The 15619-nt window shown below is 38.5% G+C and overlaps 1 protein-coding gene across 4 annotated transcripts in view; it reads right to left on the bottom strand.

The window, feature by feature from the left end:
* EXOC6 (exocyst complex component 6) overlaps positions 1 to 15619 on the bottom strand; it is an 89611-nt gene that overhangs the window by 15967 nt on the left and 58025 nt on the right. For all 4 annotated transcript variants that reach the window (XM_088528754.1, XM_088528755.1, XM_088528756.1 and 1 more), the window contains 2 exons: positions 15259 to 15400; positions 7370 to 7443 (listed from right to left, as the gene is read on the bottom strand). In XM_088528754.1, coding sequence (XP_088384880.1) covers positions 7370 to 7443; positions 15259 to 15400 — 216 coding nt within the window. The remainder of the gene's footprint in view (positions 1 to 7369; positions 7444 to 15258; positions 15401 to 15619) is intronic.

The following is a 15619-nucleotide window of genomic DNA, read 5'->3' as shown; positions in this document are numbered from 1 at the left end:
ATTTATGTCATTTCTAAAGAGACAAAGATAAAGGTGTGCCTGGGAGCAGGAAGCAAAGCTGCTAACAGAAAGAAAATGAATAGAGAAAATAATTCCACTTCGTTCCACTCAATAACTTATCTCCTTCTTCATCTTTAATGGGATGCAAGAGCAGTGACTCATAGTAAGGGTAGGCAACAGTTTGTAATAGACACAAGGACAAACTTCTTCCCATTCAAGAGATTTATTTATTGGAAAATTACTTGGAAGTGAACCTAGTGACTCTTTCCTACCAACACCTGCTTCTGTGAAATAACAGAAACCTTCAGACAAGCTCTTCTGTTAGCAGACAATATTGAGCCAAACCTTGACCACTTCATAAATAGCTTTCCAGATACATAATTCTGGCATTACGAACAGGGTACAAGTGGCACATACATGTCCAGTACCAAAGATACAGCCACTTACATTGTGATCTTCTCTAACTATGGAAAGAACTTTCTTTAACAGGGGGGTTTCCTGGGGATGTGAATAAGGACTTTTCATCATAACAACAGTCCTATAGGTTTTGAATGCATTGATGAACTATTTCTAAATCTTATCTTGTGAAAGTATCGATGATGAGTTAAAAGATGGCTAATTATGATATTTGGTAGTATTCTGCATTATTCTGAGATGCATTTCATTCACACACGGCAATGAAATCAATAAATGCCATGTCCTGTCTCTGTTCTAAAAATTATTATTCATCTAAACAAACAAACAAAAAACTGGGGTTAAAAAGCCTTACTCAAGGCTTATGTTCTGAATCAAAAGCTGTTATTTACAGGTCTCTCTGTCAAGCTGAATCAGCACTTCATGAACTCATCTATTTTCTAAATATACAGTAGAGATTTCTTGACAAATCATCTAATATCTGGATATTTCTGGTTGTGAAAGTAAAGAACTAAGACAACTGCATCCCTTAAATGCTAGTTTAAAGAAATATAATGAAAAAAATGAATAAATAAAAACAAGCTTAAAGAAATAACAGGTAAAATATTCTCTTATTTTTTGGTAAATTACCTGTTACAGGATTGCTACAGCTCTCTTCAGATTAGGAGATGTCATCCACTTTAAGCATTATACCTGTCATCACATAGTCTTTACACTTTCCTTGGAAGCAACTGCCACTGCTTTTGCCTTAGATCAGATGCTACATCTTGCAGATAAATAGCCACATCTACAGGGTTTTATTCAGGTAAGTTACTGATAAGGGCTACTCAGATGAATTAACAGCACTGTTTTTAAAAACCTCTTTTTCAGTTATGCTGCCACATTCACGGTATACCATGATCCAGAGTTAAAATGTGCTGGGTTAGCAGTATGTTATTTGCACTTCTCTGCTGAAAAAGAGCCATTCAGATGTAGAACTGGATACGATCAGATTTGCACCAAATTTGGTGAATGATCTAATGTCCTGGAGAACACACTACCAAACACGCGCCCTAGCTCTTAGCCCCTGGCAGTTGCAGGGTAGGAAAACCTACTGCTGGGGAATGACAGACATGCCATCCTGCTTTGATTCTGCAAATCCTTATCAAGACAGTGCAACTAGAGCCATGCTTGTTTTTGAACCCCCTGCTGCTGATTTCTCTGCATTTGCTTCCAGAGCCTCCTAACTCTTACCAGCTGGCAGGTATAAATCCCTTCCAAGTGATGAGCTGGTTTGTTTCTGTGTAAAGAGCACTGATTGAGACCTTCCTCACAAGCGCCTCTACACACACAGCTTGTGATCAGAGTCTATCTACAGGCTTTTCAGAGTCCAGGTGAAGGGGAGAGATCAAAAGCAAGATTTGCCATTGGGGAATGTAAGTTCTTAATGCATAAATGCTCACGTTCACATGAAGAATACCTGTTTACTGGTAAGAATTCAGAAAAAAATATTGCATGTTCCCTTAAAGCTTACCAGCACACATGCACCATGCAGTCCATAATTAAGTAACTGAATCATTCTGAATGCAGATTTCTTACATATAGGCATGTTATGCCAGTATGATGCAAATATGTGAGAAATGCAACCTTGAACAGTCTCTGTTCTGCTCACAGCTTGCCTCTACACTCCTTCCCTTTACTGTGGAACCAAGTTATGGAGACGAAGGTCAGCAAGAGACTTGTTTCCTTCTCCAAAAGCTTGAGGATGTGGCCTGAAATCCAGAGAAGTGGATTTCCCATTCCCATTTCACTGCTGTCTGAAATCTGAGCTCCTTTCTTTATCTGAATAAGTGGCACTGGACTGAAAACTAGAGAAGCACAAATCCCATTTCACAGGACCCTGAGGCTGGGCTTCATGTTACAGATGTGACATGCTCCTTTGCTTGTTCAGAGAAGCTGGGGAGCGTATAGGGGAAAAGGGGATCCGTAAGCACTGTGAAAGAGCCTCTGTGAAGATAAAAGTCTCAGCAACCATTTCCCTCAGGAAAATATTTCATTTTACTTGCTCTTCAACAATGCAAACTGATGGCTTTTTATGAAATGGATGCCTCTCTTTTTTCTTTAAACTCTGAAACTTTAAGATTCCTAAAGATACTATGAGAGTTTTCTCTCTCTTGGAAAATTCTGGTGGTCTTTTTGGCCAAGAAAAAAAGACTTCTGCAGAGCAGAAGTCATGGGCAGGTGCAACCTACTGATTTCAAAGCCAGGGCTGTGAGGGCTGGCAACCTGTGAAGGAAGCCACAGCGCAAACCTACCCTCCTGAGCCACCAGCACTGATAATGGATGGTTTCGGCAACAGGCTGCAACTTATTCTCTGAAGTCTACAGAAAGGCTTGAGAGAGTTCTCTGCAGGGAACACAGATGTGAGAACTTTAATGTGCTGCACATTGGGGAAATCAGAAAAAAAAAAAAAAAAAGCCAGAGCTGGAATGCGTTACTACCACAGGAAATGAATTCAAATCAAACACTGCAAATAAAACGACCAGGAAAAGTGAACTACAACTTGCCTTTTGTGGCAGACAGTCTAATGGCTGGGACTGAAGTTCAGTGATCTGCCCCACAGTTTCTAGCTACACACGACTTTTGGGTTGATCAGATGGATGGTATGATCTCTTAATGATGAATGAAAAGCAAACTTGAGTAGCAGAAGAAAACTGAGGACTATATTAGCACACTATCAAGAATTTTCTCCTTGAAATAAAATTATACCTGTTGCATACATTACTACAATTACTTTATATGAACTAGCTGATTGCATTATGTTTTAAGTCTTCTCTGCAGACAATGAATGGATTCCATGAACACGTATTTGCTACCTTCTAGTTAGCTAAGAATCATTCAATTTGCCCTAGGAAAACAACAATTAACACAAAACACAACAGGTTATCTCCAGCTACCAGAAGGTTATCATGCTTATCCACTGCTCACTAAGTTGATTCTCTCCTGAATATTGCACTTTTTTTTTTTTTTTTTTTAGGATTCAAGCCTTTTCTTCACAATGTTTAGGCATCCAGGACATCCAAAAAATCACCTCTCATTCCAGCATGTTAATCCTAGTCTTAAACCCTAAAGAAAAGATCATAACCAGGACAAAACTAATTCATGTAGGAGCTTGAGCTTCCGCAGAGACTAATTCAAGTAAGAGGAACTAAGACCTGTTTACTTTTGAAGGTTAATTCCAATTGACCTAAGATCTGAATTGGTAGCGAAATCCCCAAAGTTCATTTCACCTCAGTTTGGTCAATGGTGCTATTTACCCAGGTTCCCTCTATAGTCAGTAGCAAGAGATTATCTTCAGAGAGCAATGTAGGTCGCAGGTGGCCTGGGTCATCTTCGAGAGAAGATTCCCTTAAAAGCATCACATGCCACTTTGATAATCTTGTTGGCGAGCTCACCTGCCCCTCAGTGGCTTTAAGTAAGTGGGGTGAAAGGGTGCATGTGGGCAAATGCACCTCAGGTCATACAGTAAGACAGGCGACAACAGACATGACACAATTACAGCAGCTGTAGAGAACCAGGCATCTATTTGGATTTTTTTACTTGCTTCTAAACTAGCCGGAATTGCAAGTTTATAGATGATCATGTCTATGTGCTTCTGTATTACAAATCTTATACTGAGGTGGTTCTTTCAGTAAATTTCAAGTAGTTTTCTAAGAAAGCCCCCTATTACCCTGCTGTTGTCCTGTATATCCACTGCTCATCTTTCCAGGTCTGCAGCATACTCTACTCTTACCAGATCTGGGATAACCCTGCACAGTTGAATGTATCCTTTGGAAAAATGCCCTTGGCCACTGTGAATGCAATGCTCTACAGTGATGTAAAAGCCAGGAGTGTGTCTGACTATGCTTGTTACACTCCAGTCAGCATAAAGCAAGTGAAATGGACTCTTCCCTTTGAAGTTGATCATTTACATGGAAAAGACCGTTCAAACATGAAATTATCCTGGATCATTTTTCTAGGATACTTCACGCAATATATAAACTTCTAAGTTCTTCAGAAATTGTGGCACTCCCCCTCTTCAATGAAAGATGATTTCTGTCCTATTTTTACCAACAAAAAATATATAGCAGAACACAGGTGAAACATAGGAATTAGAAAGAAGTCTGTGCACACAAAAGTTTTCCTTCTGGCAGAAGGAAAAAGACTGGAGAACAAGCAAACTATCTGTGACTGGCCAGGCACATCATGTAAGTCATCTCTGTAGGATGACAGCCATAAGAGTAGCACAAACATTTTTATTCACTAAATTCATCTACAAATTACTAAGCTCCATTAGGGAGAATATTAGATATTACAAGAAGTAAAGGGGGGGATAGTGTAAAAAGAAAGAGGTAGCTCATCAAAAGGGACACTGGGAAGCACTTGCCCCTTCACGATTTCTGGCCCCTTAGAGCTTTCTGCTACTATATCCTATTCTCTTTCCATAAGCAAGTCCTCATTATGTCCTTATTACGGCAGACTAGAAAGTATTGTAAGACTAGAAAGTAAAAACTGAGCCTGCAGGAAGACAACATGCTGTTCACACTCTGCCTAGGGAAAGACTGAGGATCAGGAACTATTACCATGAAAACATCCTCGGCAATTATTTTCCCTTTTTATCCAAGTGTAGTTGTTCTTCCTTCTTACAAGCCGGTTCCTTGTAAGTCAGTTATTTCTTTAGCAAAATGCACTGCAATATTCTACTGCCCAGTGCTCACTAATCTCACACATTGTCCTTGCACAACACAGGCAGACTAAGCTGTTGTTGAGATAACTGGCTTCCATTAGCGAGTATGTGATTGGCAGGACGATAAAGTCTTTTCCCTTGCAGGTCAGCTGCTTTTTACGAAGAGGGCAATCCTGCTGATCCATCTTTTAGCTACAGTCTCTCACTGAGTCCCAAATCTCCTGCCTTTTAGCTTTGATACGGTTCAAGCTTTCCCCCTTGTATCAGCCCCTACCTGTCATCAGCTCCTCTGTACCAAACAGCCAATATCAGGAGTTTGACCTCAGGGCACAGTCCGGGTGGGCAGGTAAAACCTGACCACTGGACCTACTTCCTTATCTTTCATATCCTGCGATTCATGAAGAAGTATCAAATTCAAACTAAAAAACAGAGGCATGACCTCTTATAAGAACTTTCTGAAAAAGGCTCTGTTGCCTTGCTAAGTATTCTTGAAAAGAACTGTCATCCACCCTATTAAGATAGAAATAGATCACAAATAAGGAAGAGAGGGAAAACAGTGCAAATCCTTACTAAATGGCAAATGTTGCTTTTAATGTGTGCTAGCAATACCTCAGTGTTTTGGCGAGGCACGCAAAACATAGAGCCTCCATAGTCCAAAATGCAGAATTATTCTACATCTACAAGCCTAACACAACCTATCACAACCTAACAAAAACAGCTGCCCAAATTTTTGCTGCTTACAAAGTACCTGAAATTGATTAGATTCCCATGGCATAGAGCAGAGAGTTACTCGCGCTGTGAGAATTCTAAATATAAGTTGCCAACATAAACCAAGTGCTATCATAAGCAACATCATCCTTATTTACGTGACAAGCTCGATGCCTGGTACTTAAAACACACAAAAATATTATTTGTTTCCTGGCGCAAGTATGCAAACACCCTGCCCTCCTGCATGGCTGGAAGCCACATTTTCCCTTGAAAGAAACATAGGCTCTGCAAGAATTTATAGCACTTAGGAGAATGAAAGAAATGGTGCCAAAATCTCTCAACACCCTTTCCCTACAACTAAATTGGCTTAGTACAAAGTGGAAGATGTTCAGTCACTTCTAAAAATGATAAAAAAGAGAATGAAAAAGAATCCAAAAGAGGAAGACTGCTAGTCAAGGCAAGACTTCTGGTATTTTAAGTTTGGCAGAGTCTATTTCACATACCCGGTAGCCGTTTTTGATCTTCTGGAACTCCTAATATGCAGGTATCATATGGTATCATATTAACAAGTTTTAGGGGCTCCACCTTATATCACTCTTCACTCAGCCCATACTCATCCCATTGTAGACAGTATTTGCTAGGATATATCCCTACGAGAATCTAACATAGACCTCTACGTTTTAACTTTTTCATTGAAAAACATACCTTAATGAAATCCTTTCCAATTATTAATTTATTTATCACCAAAGTCTGTAGGAAGTTAAAATCTCTCCATTTGCAGTTAATGACTCACTTCATGAATGACACTTGTACTTGCAATTTTGAGAATAAATATACCCTTTCTAAAAGCTTACTTTAAGAAATAAAAGTTTATGAAAATGAATTTTTATGGTTGGACATGATGTCAGAACTTACAGAGAACAGGGAACAGAAATAACTAGGTGAAATTAAGATAAATTGAAGTTAGGTTGGAAAAACCTTCCTTTTGGCAAGACCCGTGGAAAAGTGCTTCCAACACAGAGGTATTTAAAATTAAATTTGACATAGAATAGAGATCAGCCCACTGGAATAAAGCTGCTTTCTAACAATTTAAACAATTTTTATGTAACAAGTTAAGGAAAGGAAATGCTAAATAATATCATGCCCAATACTGCTCTCCAGGGAGTAGTTTTGTAGAGAGGATCAATTGCTCAAACTGGAACCAGGCCAGCCCACCACAGTAACATGTACACTCTTGCAAAAAGGTGTCACCAAATTTTTACAAATTGTCAGGATCACAATTCAACATTTTATCCAGTATTGATTCATGATTATATTCAGTATCACTAGTAGCACAGTGCCGTCTAACATCACATTGGGGAAAAAAAAAGTTTTATACTAAATTACAAGGAATGGTGCCACTAATAACATTTCAAATAACTTCTGCTTTTCAAAACTAATTACATGGGAATGCTAAAACATGAAAGGTTCTTGAATTTAATAACTTCAACATTGGTCAAAAGGGGAAATTAGTAGGATAAAAAACAACAACTAGTGTCTTACTTGTCTGAGGTCGATGAAAGCTAACTGCAGGGTGTCTCCCTGGAATCCTGGCACAGGCTCAGAACTAGCAAACACTGCAAGGAAAGGTTGAAAATATTACGGATGCAGATTTTGGGAAAAAAATAGCAGCAAATCAAGTCTTTCTGCATTATAAATGCTCCTGAACATTAACATGAAACTATTTTGACAGAAATAGATTCCAATTACTAATTCACACTGATAATACAGCAATCAAATGTCCCCAACATTTTCCAGCTCCGTGATTTCCCAACAAAAAGACACTTAGGTGGTTTCTCTTGCGTAAAATTGTAAAACAGTAATAATGTCACAACCATATGCATCTCTACATATTTGTTTAGAAGTGAACAATTACTGAAGTGTTTTGAAATGATACCAATTCCATGGCTGTCAACATCTTTTTAAACAGCTGCTTTTGTTATAGCATCTGTTCTATAAAAATCCCACCTCTAGCCAAATGGCCATAAAAGAGAGACACTAAGGTGAGAGCTAGCTTAATGTGCAGGCCACAGGTGGGAAGTCCTAAGGGCCACAGTCTGAACAAAGCTGGAATGTCTCTTCATGCCTTTAACCAGCTTATTGATAATGGACCTCTGCTCTTTATGAGCCTTGAAATAGACTGGCAAAATTGGAAGGCAAAAGTATGTTCAAAATAAATAAAGAAACACTTGTGTCAAAGAAATTAAGTCAGCTCTTCATTTAAATTAGTAAACTATCAATAACTGTCAAGCTTCAAAAAACAGACTCTTTTAAGTACTTTTTTTCATGGTTTTAATGTATTTTGAAGGCAACTTAGGGAATTATCTGCAACAACCCCAATCTCACAGATTTCAGTTTCTGTTGTTCAGTAAAAGAATAAAATAGGAAATGCACTAAAACCAAGACTCTACAATACATGGTGTATACATGAATACAAACTAACAACTAGAAATACCAGAAATTGATGACACAAGTTGTTGAAAGGAAGAGAGCCTGTACTCTCCTCGCAGGAGAAGGTCTGTTCTACCTGATCCTGTATGACTTTCCATTCATACACTGTGCAGGGATGTCAGCTTCTCCCTCTTGAATCTGAGTCACACCAGTCACCCATAATGGTACCCAGTAGGAGAAGGAAGCACTAGGGAAACTAAAGACTTTACAGCTCCCGAGCCATTCATAGAGACTGGGAGTAAACGCTTGCAAGTAGCTTTATATACTTCCCTATACTGGGAGATACTTTCCTATAGTGGGATAAATTTTCTTACCACAGGAAAATACCTGCCCCTTCTATAGACTGTCTGGCTACTCTAGTTTGGAATTCATCCCGATGTATTAGATAACATAAAATTATTTTACTCCTTTACTATGAGGGCAACTATAAAAGCAGGAAGCATACAAGGCACCAAATTTAATTTTTATATATGCTCCATGCTCTTTACTACTAATTTCATATTATAAATACATTTACAACCCATGTGAGGGGGGGTGAAGGCAGGGGGCAATTGTAAAAGCATAAGCATCTGTTCTCACGTTTGGTGTCAGTTTTGACAGGTGACTACAGCAGAATTTGTTTCATTATTATAATTCCACAAGTTCAAAGGGCAAAAAGATAATCTACTTATGGTAAGGTCAGACAGTTTCTCCACTCCCCCCACTCAGGGCTTTTAAGTTTTGCTAACAATTTTACAAGGCTAATTAAATATTTTCGACTGCACAGCATTTTAGGAAGATATTACAAGAAGAGGATTAGCATTCTTAATGTCTTTGTCCTAAGGGTCCCTTTCAAGATAGTAATGAAACACTGTCATTCTTGTATTTTTTAAAATATTCCTTCTCTACATTCATTGCAGGCTTAAAAAGGATTTGGGTAGTGGGGGAGCTGGTTGTTTGTTTGTTTTAAAGTGCATAACAACATTCAGGAATTTTACAATATATGAGAGCAAAAATTCAAAGACCAGCACTAAATAGTTTTCTATAGGGACAAACAACTAACTGCTCTGTAGTTTGTGACAGACCTTAGTGTTTTCAGAAAAACTAAGCTGAAAATAAGCTTTGTACAAATCTGATATCCACAGGGCTTTTGTTAAATTTTTTTCATTAACATTTTTTGTTAACAGATGCACAAGAATAGTAAATTTAGTCACTGGAAGGATGACTTACACTCGTTTTCTTTTTAATACTTCAATTTGATCTTTTAATTACACTTTTTAGATAGGATATATGTGAATTCATGTGCATATGCATTATGCATAAATCAGCACAGTTTTTCTTCCCGTCCTAACACGGAACCTCGACTCAAAGTCTGGACAGCAAAGCTGCAAATATATTTTTCAATGCAAAGCAGTGATTCAGGTGCCTACGGCAGCAGCCACTGGCCACTCGGCAGCCCGGCTGGGCGCCCCAGCTGTGCAAACACCCCGGGGCGCCTCGCGAGGGGCTGCCGGCTGCCCGGGCCCAGCCCCAGCTCCGCCGTGCGTCTCCCCGTGCCCTCGCTCCCGCGCTCCAAATGTGGCCACTAGATGAAGGATGAGCTCCAGTAACCTGGCTAATGAGATGGGAGACAAGGCAGGTAAAGCGAAGAGAATAGGGAGCCTGTTCAAGAAAAAACAGCATTTGGGGACCTCGGCTTCAGGCCCGCTTCCCTGTGTGAGATCACCTTTCCGTACACACAGCCAAGGCAATCCACATTAAGAACAGCTCCTGTCCTTGGATACAGCAACTCCTAGTGAACCCAGCGAGTCAAAAAGAGGGACTGGTAGAAGTCCTAGGTTGGACTGGTCAGGAGGGTCAGAAGAGGGTATTGAGTCTGGCTTTGCACTAGTTCTGCGCTAAGCCATGCTCTCCCAGGCCTGCTCTCCCCCTGCCTTACAGGCAGGGCACAAACCTTCGCATCCTTGCGCAGACTCCTGCCTGCATGAGGCGGGGTGCCTCCTGAAATAAACCTTGTGCTGCCACTTCATCCTATCTCACAATTCATGTTTGTGAAAACATGGGCATAAATTACAAGACTTACATAAACTACAAAAATTACTAACAATTTTTTCAACCACTAGATTTTATGAACTGGTTACCAAGTAAAATGCTGGTGCAAGGCATCTAGGTCTGGATGGCATTTTAAATTAAAGCTCTGTGTCCCCTAAAACTTGTATTCTGAACTTTAAAGATTATAAGAAAAAGATGAGGAAATCTAAAGACAAGTCTTTCTAGATAAGCCAATATCACCCAAAAAAGATTATTTTCTTTTTCCATGGAAGCAGAAAATGTAAGTACCTATTATTCCTATGGAGAAGGAGTCTACAGACTGGTGGGTCAGATCTCTTCAACAAAACAATTTGATGTTAATGAGAGATCTTCAAGCATACTGTGTTAGTTATTAAATATTATCAGTAGCATAATATGTTCAATATGCTGCTATTATCCTTCCCTTAATTCTGTTTTATTCTCTTCACAGACTCACTATAGACAAAAAAAAAAATCAAATTTAAAATATTTTCCTGGTATTTTCACTAGCATGTAAAGCTATACTCGAATATAATGCATAATATATTCCATATATGTTACAGAACAAAAAACAGAGATCACATAATTACTTCAGCACTTTTCACTTCAGTGATCACTTTTACTTCAAGAAACACACAGGAAAGATTTCAAATACTACTCTGCCAAGCAATTTCAAGCACAGTAGCTGGTTTCATAAAGGTATGATATACATAAAATTATTCTGTATCTGTGTTACATAGATATATATCATATTAAGTATATTTAATGACGAATTATTCTGATGAAACAGAATACATGAAACATTATCAGTAACTCTCTACTACTACTATTATCAAAGTTCAGAGGTTGTTATCAATGGCTTCAGGGTTCCCTACCAAAACCAGCATGAATTCCCCAAGGGACCTCTGTCCCTAAAAAGCTCATTTCCTCTTACTTGCACCTTGCTTCAACCCACATCAGAATTTCATCTTCAAGAAATGGCAAGTGCCTCCCTTCCCCAAAACACAACCTTCCTCAAGGCACCGAAATCCAGTGTGCAGGCAAGGGGCTGTTCTCTTGAGTTGTGTTCTATGAAACCTCATAAATTCTATTTTTCTGGGAACTCTTGTAAGAATCTCAACCACACTAGGAATGTCACTGCTGATAAAGAACGGTGGAAAATACAGAGGTAAAACACTGCTCTGTGTTATGAAACGTGTTGAGAAAGCGGAGAAGTACTTCAATTAGAAAGGGACAACCTGGAAACAAACTTAGTTTTTGGAACATCTGGAAGAGTCTTAGAAGCAGAGCAGCTAAAACCTGCCTTCTTTAATATGGAGAAGACCATCATTATTGTTTTTTCTATCATTAGAGAGAAAATCTCCCAACCTTATTCTCTAGCAAAACTATCAGAACAGTACCTTCCAGATTTGTAGCTTTGCCTCTTAAAAGTCAGGCAGTTTCGTAGAAATGCAGGATAGTGAAATCACAAAATCACCTCTTTCCCTTCTCCACCGCTACCTCCATTTCATAGGAGTCCTCTTATCATTCTATCTTATCATTCTACCTGTTTACTAGGACCGCAGGATATCAGGACTTACTGACTTAACAGTTCATTAACAGATTTGTTGGGTTGTTTGTTGGATTGCTGATTGGTTTTTAATGGAAAAAAAATCTGACAAATAATCACAATTTACTGCTGTTGTTTATATCTCCTCAATTTCATGCCAGAAAGAAGAAAAATGCAGATTAAAAAAATCCAATAAACATCTTGAATATTGTAAAGAATTAATGTATGTATATATATATATGTATACACACACATATAAAACTTTGAATAGTCATTACTTTCTGCATTTCACACAACTATTTAGTTCAAAATGCATCTGAGCATACTTGCCTCTATCAGGAAAATGTTCAATCTATGTATGCAATACAGTAGGAAACTACCCAACTTTTGTGAATTATTTGCACAGCCTGAGCGCTAATTGAAATGTCACTGTTGCATCCATTAATCCCAAGACGTCAAAGAAGAAAGCTGGAGGAGGGTGATGAGTAAGAACATAAATCACAGGCATCACAGTGATGCCTGGAATGCGCCTGTGATGGACCTTATGAATGAAATTGCAACAGCAAAGCAATCTCAAGGCAAAATCTTGTGACAACCCCTTACTCCACCGACTTTAAGATGCTATTTGTTGTAACATACCATTGTGACAAGCTTCCACTATTATATTTAAACTCCCCAAGGGGCTTCTGTTCAAGCATTTTTTTTCTGTCATTCTTTAAAAAGTTTTGTAGGAAGAAAGGGACCCCGTGATATTTGCAGTTGCACAGCCAATGCTGTAGGTTATGTAATGGTTGAAAGAATGCAGTTTTCTATATCTATCACATTACTACCTTTTCTGAAACTTCCTCATTTTGGCCCAAAGTTTGCATGCCTTGCCTGTGGGGCAAGAAACGGGAAAAAAATCAACTCTGGGGGAAGAAACTGGGAAAAAAAAAAAAAAAAAACCCACACCTTTTAGCTAATTTTGAGATATGATAAAATGGAAAAAAAAAATCATATTTCCTTCATAGTTTTATTTTTGTATTTGAAAGAACAAGCAAAATTTGGAACATTTCCCACAAGTGCAAGATAATTATCTCATAGGGGATTTTGCCAAAATATTTCAAGGGTAATGCTTAGCTTAGGATTATTACTGCAAAAAATGATGAAAATGAGTTTAGAGGTGGAAAAAAAGAAATCTTTTAGTTATTTTCCCCTCAAAAATAAAATAACACCAAGATTTATACTGCACAAGAATGCCATGTTAGACATCCTGTGCTTGTCCTGGGCAAACTGCTATTTCTGTAGCCACAGCCGAGCATGTATATGAGCAGCTCACACGCTGGAAACAGTATATGGTGTTAGAGCAATGCTGATGCTGGACTAATTGGTAGCCTTGTCAGCAGTTAATGGTGTTTCTGCTTCTAACTGTAGCTCCTCTGGCATCAGGCTCAGTATATACACACGCCACCACTTTGTACTGCGCTGCAGAGTTCACTTGGAGATGACTGAGCTAAACAGAACAAAACATGTTTTTTTTTACACAAAGGTATTTTCTTTCCTCTCAAAATAATGAAATGTTAGCATGTTATATTAAACTGAATTCTACTAAGGTCTCTTCACTGCTTGACCTTTCTGGTGTATAGCAACCAAGGATGGTAGAAAGACTGATAACGGAAACTGCAACAGTAAGTAGCAGGACAAAGCAGGAGAAGGGAAAAGTCTGAAAAGACCTCGGACATGAGACGTGAGCTGGATTTCTGCGGACTCTCACTGCTTTCCTGTGAGAATAGGGTTTGTGAAAGTCCCCTGCAAAGCATGCGTTTTATCCCCTCTATCGTTAGAAATCCTGAGCGGCAGTGAATGATGAAGCTGTAAGGAGTAGTTTGGTGTTGTGCAGAGATAACATTCCAGATTTTAGCAGCGGAACAATACAGCACTAGGCAGAAATTCTGTGCTCTCTGTCCTGCCTCTTGTGCAGGAGGCAGACGGCTGCATAGTAGATGCTCAGACTCACATTGCCTGGATGACTGATTTTAGTTGTCCCTATTATGAACATTCTGGCACTTCTTTTACAGCTGGGAACTTTTTAAAATCTGGGAAATTAAATGAATCTACATGCATACATTGCGACTCACCCTACCTGAAAAGAGCACAATTAATGTGCAATATCAGCTATGCTAAATGTAGCAAATGTCATGGCCTGTGCATCTCTATCTAGGCAGCTTGCACAATCACATCATGAAACAAACTATCATGTCATGATCACAAATACTTTTTTTCAAACAGCCCTTGACAGTCCTGACGGTTCATTCCCTGCACTGAAAGGACTTAAGGCTTCATAATGAAGGGCTATCAGAAAGATGCCTGCTTTACCCGTTAGTGGTTTTAGATGCAATGTAACAAACAGGGCAGAAGAAAAAAAAAAAAAAAAAAAAAAAAGGGTGGTTGCCGAATGCATAGTCCCTTTTTTTTTTCCGTGTTCAAATTTAAAACCTTAGGATATCTTATGACTAGCAGAACTGTCATGTTTTACAGCAATCCTAAACACAGTGAAGTCTGCTTCAAATGCAGAAAAGGAAAGATGCTTAGAAAAAACATATAAAAATCTAAAAATATGGATTAAAACCGCCTAGTAAATCTTTTCTGTGCATCTGTCATCAAGTAGAAAAACAAGCATAAAACCTAGTCATCTACAGCAATGTTATGAAAGTACTTTCCTTAACACAGATTAAGAACTTGTTTTACAGTGGTGAATTTCATGTAATACACGAGGAAATTAATTTTGCCTTCAGTGCTGGTTTCAACCAGTTTTATAAAATAATTCTGAGGCCATAGTGTGAACAGCAAGAATAAAAATCAGATGTTTTTTACATGGACACTACTACTCTGCACAATAAGGCAGTAGCTCTGGAAGGCAGGAAAGTTTCCTATGTAACAGTAATGGTTAAAATTTGCATCATCATAAACAAACTCAAGAAGAAAAATAAAAATCACAGAGATATTTGATCATTTTTTTGTGCTCAACTACAAAACCATAACAAGTGCTGTTTGGGGGCAATTTTATACTAGGTTACCGTCTTTTGACTGAACACAGTGATTATGAAGGCCTTAGGCAGTAAAAACAAATGTACATTTCAAGCAGACATATAAGTTTAAAAAAGGCTTTATCAAAAACTTTCCCAGAAATGTTAAAATACTCAATCCATGTACTTTTACAGTAAGTTGTGGCATAATACAATTATATAAAGAAGGACAAATTTTAGTAGATTACAGAAAAGGATCACCATACATTATCTTAAATTAAATAAATTTTTGCAATGTTAAGATAGATACAGATAGGAATACTGGAACATCTACTTACATTCACACTGTATCACATCTAAATTAAACTGCTGAATTGCTCCCATGCTTATTTGTTTTAATTCACTGTCCAGTAGCATCTGCATTAGGGATGTTGAGAGATGCTGGCAGGCTGACATGCAAGCTGTCTGGGCCACTTTTCCCTAATAGAGAGACCAACAAATTTTTAGGACAGAAGCAAACGATATGACACTGAAGAACAGCGTATCTGATGTGATTTTGTAACACACTCAAGGTCTTAATGATGCAGCACTTAGAAGAGTGATCAGACTTTCTGTTATTTCTTTGATTAGACTTTCTGTTATTTCTGTGACGTGTTAGCTTTGGCTCTGTTGCATCAACTGGGGGGTTGAAATTGAATC

Source organism: Tinamus guttatus, unplaced genomic scaffold (genome assembly GCF_059628265.1).
Source record: "Tinamus guttatus ecotype Peru unplaced genomic scaffold, ASM5962826v1 Tinamus_guttatus_pri_ptg000314l, whole genome shotgun sequence".
Lineage (NCBI taxonomy): Eukaryota > Metazoa > Chordata > Aves > Tinamiformes > Tinamidae > Tinamus > Tinamus guttatus.
The sequence above is the reverse complement of the archived record's forward strand: the minus strand, read 5'-3'. Positions and strand labels throughout refer to the sequence as shown.